General features: G+C 32.8%; 1 protein-coding gene across 1 annotated transcript in view; it reads left to right on the top strand.

The window, feature by feature from the left end:
- The first annotated feature begins 4,049 nt into the window (after positions 1 to 4,049).
- The window catches only part of LOC109210615 (CBL-interacting serine/threonine-protein kinase 1-like), a 5,902-nt gene continuing 5,374 nt past the window's right edge, over positions 4,050 to 4,577 (top strand). The window contains exon 1 of the mRNA XM_019374061.1: positions 4,050 to 4,410. Within this exon, the coding sequence (XP_019229606.1) occupies positions 4,204 to 4,410 (207 nt within the window). The 5' untranslated portion in view covers positions 4,050 to 4,203. The remainder of the gene's footprint in view (positions 4,411 to 4,577) is intronic.

Below are 4,577 nucleotides of genomic sequence, written 5' to 3'. Positions count from 1 at the left end.
TTTGATAGAAACAAAATTTAACCACGAAATTTGTTATGGAATGAAGTAAAAATCATATATTCTTGATCCCTAGGTTATGGGTAACAACTTTCCTCGAGAATTTTTGAAATCCGGGCACGTGGGCCTGGGGATGGATTTTAGGAAACTTGTATTTAGGGTTGGGAAATTACTTTAATAGTTAGAATACGAACTCTTGAGCTTGTATTGACTAGTTCTTACCCCGTTTGATTAGTTTTGGATCGTTCGGCTTCGAATTGAGGGTTTGAGCGCGTTCTTGAAATTAGAAGTAAGCTTTGGAGCAAGGTGAGTCTGCTTTCTAACCTCGTAAGAGGGAAATAACCCCCTAGGTGAACTAAATAAATGTATGTAACTATCTGTGGGGGCTACGTACGCACGTGGTGACGAGAGTCCATGCGTAGCTACTATTATGCTAATTGTCCGGGTAGTCTAGGACTCGTATCATGACATACATGCAAATGCTTGTGTTCTTGCTTGCTAACTGAGATCACCTAGGACATGTTACGAATTGTAAATAAATATAGACGAATGTACACACTTACTTGAGAACTTGTATGAATTTATTTGACTATAAATGAACAATGTGTGCCTTCTTGATAATAATTGCTATTTGTGGATCGGGCCGATCGCCTCGGTAGAAATAGATGCATCTATGGTTCGCGCCATTCGACCCTCTAGCACTGCACAGTTATTATTATGTGGATCGGGCCGTACGAGCTCGGCATACTGTGCGCATGTTGTTTATGTGGAATTCATCCATGATTTACTCTATTTAAATGTTTTGAAATGTAAGTTATTATATGACATGACTGCAACTGATATGTACTCATACTACGCTTTTGTACTTAATTGTACAAGATCTGAGGCAGGTGCATCTAGTTACCCCTCCGGCGCGCGTTCCTGACTCCTGATCGAGATCTCACGGCGAGCTGCCCTCTTGAGCCGTTCAGCAGCATACCGGAGTTCTCTTCTTTTGTTGTTGATTATGTACTGTCTATTCTGTTTCATGCAGTAGGATAGTGGTACTTTTTTACATTCTACTAGTTGCCCTAGTACTTGTGACACTAGTTCTTGGCACACACTTGTAGACTATTATTAAGGGATGTATTTTCTTTATTACGAACTTGTTAATTATTGACTGGTTAAAAGCTTAACTGTTGAATGAAAATGTTGGGGTTGTTTGATAAAAATAATGAGAACCCATTAGCTGAATTAGAGTTGGCTTGCCTGACAATGGCGTCGGGCGCCATCACGACCTACGATGGAATTTGGGTCGTGACAGGTAACATGGCAGCAACTTTGCCAGTTACGTCAAGGCTCCCCTTCGTGTATATATATATATATATATATATATATATATATATATATATATATACACACACAAAAAAAAAAAAAATCCAACCAACTATTTACANTATATATACACACACAAAAAAAAAAAAATCGATCACTGTTTATTTTTCTAGTCGGTATACATATTATATATTAACTATACATGAATATATTCATATTATACACGGCGTGTACGTATATTATATATCCACAGGTTATTTTTAAGCTAATAGGTTAGATGGTCGACTACGAAGATAATAGCAACAACAACAACAACCACATACTCATTATATTTTCATACGTGGAAAAATTACATAGGACGGCTATTTAAGTTAATTCTTCTATAATGAACTTTCTAGTAGGTTTTATATTTTATCTTTTCATGTCGCTTTATCTTGATGGCTTGATCAAGTAAATATCTTATATAATTATGTTGTTATTACATAATTATTTTATTCTTTTGTTTAGCATGATCATTATCTAATTGGTTACGTTAAATTCTTATAAATTATATTTAAATATAAATACTACTTCTAACACTACGAAAATAAAATCTATATGCACATCAACCAACTTCTTTAACAAGATTTGCAACGATAATATCAAGATAATATTTTTAAAACAACGTAACTCAAATCTATATGTCCTTAATTAAATTAACACAAATATTGTGAAAAAACATTTTCTCAAAAACAAATTCAAAAATATTTTGTCTAAATTATTTTCTGACATACACTTGTTCAAAAAGTAAATCAAAACCAAAGTCAAAGGCCACGTAAAATTTGACTAGGCAGCTTACTTTTGTGTATGTTGGGCTTCATTTCATCAAATATCCTTTCATATTTGTGCTTTTCTTACTTTTTGGTTACACATTTTAAACATGAAAGATTATTTGTGAGTAGTCATTACACACGTAAATTGAGAAAGTACCGACCAATAAATAGTAATAAAATGATGACATCGTAAATGTGTCCATATTGCCTTTTCTGCTTATAGCATTCATCAATTGGCCAAATGTCCAATAATTGGAAATAATATTATTTCATTTCCTCCTGTCCACTTTAATTAATTTTTTAATTTTTATAATATTTAATTTTTTCAAATATCAAGAAGCAATTAACTTCTTTTTTTCAAATTTATCCTTGGAGTAAAGAGCACAGGAGTATTTGTTATATTTTTAATTAAAATTTAGATTAATATGGTCATTTATTATTAATTAATACTATTAAAAAGTGAATTTTTTAATATGTGTGAAAAAAATCAAAAAATCAATTAAAATGGACGGGAAGGAGTATATATAAGAAAGAAACTTTTTACATGTTCACTTAGGAGAGAGATCTATTATTTTTCTTCCTGTGTTATCCGCAATTTTAAGTACATTACACTTCCCAATTATTGTTGTAGTGATATAGGATTTTAATAACCACCAAATGATGTGGTGCAGTGGATGGGACTACTCTTTTCTTAACCAAAGGTCTTGAGTTCGAGCCCTGGGTATGGAAAAGTCCTTGGCAGGGAGCGCTTCCCCCCGAATGGGGCCCTATGCGGCGCGAATCCGGATATAGTCGGGCTCCAATGCGAGTAACCGATACCGGGTAAGAAACAAAAAAACAAGTGATATAAGATTTTAATTACCATTAATAAGATAATTTAATAAATAACTTTTTAAGAGGAGAGCAAACTTAATACTTGGCTGGTAAAAAAAATTAAGGGAGTAATAGTTAAGAATTATATGGTATTTTTCAATATTAAATAATATATAATATATAATATATAATTATTTAATGGTAAAAAATAGATTAAAAATCTATTCATCTATATTATCCACTAAAAATGGATTGGATAATGATTTTTCTTCAAAATAGGTTGATACGATTCATATTATCCACTTAAAAAATAGATACGTGATGAATAACCAATGAGTTTAACTTTAACATTTGTAACGACTTAAATTGGGGGTTCTTCAGATTTGAAAGATTAAAAATTCTCCCAAAAGTGATCACAACAAGAAACCATGGATAATATAGGTATCCATATTATTCACCGATTAACTTATTTTCTATCTGTATTAAATATAGGCAGGTCGGATATTTTATCCGTTTTTATGTTATCCGATTTCAATTCGCCCATATCCGCAAGGACGGACCTAGAGCATTGAATATGCGTTTTCGGGAACCCAGTAACTCTTGCGTATACGCTATATTTATATTACGAAATTCATTAAATATTTATAAATATCTAGCTGTGGGTCCAATTATTATTGTATATTAATTTTAAAATTACGGTAGGAACCCATAAGCCTCAAATCCTGGATCCGCCTCTGCATATCTGATCTGACCTGCCTATTTGCCAACCATATAATTACTTAATCATGGTTAAATGAGGAAGTACAAAAACACATAAATTACATTTATTATTTTGGTATATAACTATTACCTTTTCGTGTGGTTGGGATTGGGTCCCGAGAAGGTGAGACCAATCCTCGGTTCCTATTTGACCAACTTATTAATTAAAAATTAAATTACTCGGCGCAACAATGAAGTTTCATTTATTTATTTAGGTGAAAAAAAAACGAGGATTAAATTAATGGATAAAAGGAGATCTAGACTGTATATAAAGAAAAGTCACAGGTCCCACTTTATTATTTAATTATTTCTATTTCCTATATATATAGCCACCAAATAATAGAAGAGAAATCAAAGAAACTCGAAACCTTCTGATCTTCTCTTCTACAATTTGTACCCAACATATTACATCAAAAAATCAAGAACTAAGAGTTTAACAATCTTTCATTTGTAGATTTTTTTCACATTTGTATAAGGGATTTAATTTAAAGTTGGGATTTTTTTCGGTATGGTATTGGTACAACACGAGGACGGTGAAATAATGCAAGGTGAAAAGAAGAAGGGAATGCGAGTGGGAAAATACGAAGTTGGAAGGACTCTTGGTGAAGGAAATTTTGGCAAAGTGAAGTACGCGAAGCATGTTGACTCTGGTCAACCTTTCGCTATTAAGATTTTGGAGAAGGCTCGAATCGTTGACCTCAAATTTATCGCTCAGGTTTGTATCCGTTATACTAACGTATATATTATTCAAACTAATGATTTCTCTTACGAAAATAGAAGATTCAGTGGCGAAATTAGAGAAAATTGATTTGCAGCTCTTTCATTTAGTGGTCATTGTCGTATCGGATGCTTAATCCCCCCCGTTTCCGAGCTCCACGAACG

The sequence above is a fragment of the Nicotiana attenuata genome, unplaced genomic scaffold, assembly GCF_001879085.1.
Source record: "Nicotiana attenuata strain UT unplaced genomic scaffold, NIATTr2, whole genome shotgun sequence".
In the NCBI taxonomy this organism is placed as follows: domain Eukaryota; kingdom Viridiplantae; phylum Streptophyta; class Magnoliopsida; order Solanales; family Solanaceae; genus Nicotiana; species Nicotiana attenuata.
Note: the sequence above shows the minus strand (reverse complement) of the source record. Positions and strands in the feature narration are given on the sequence as shown.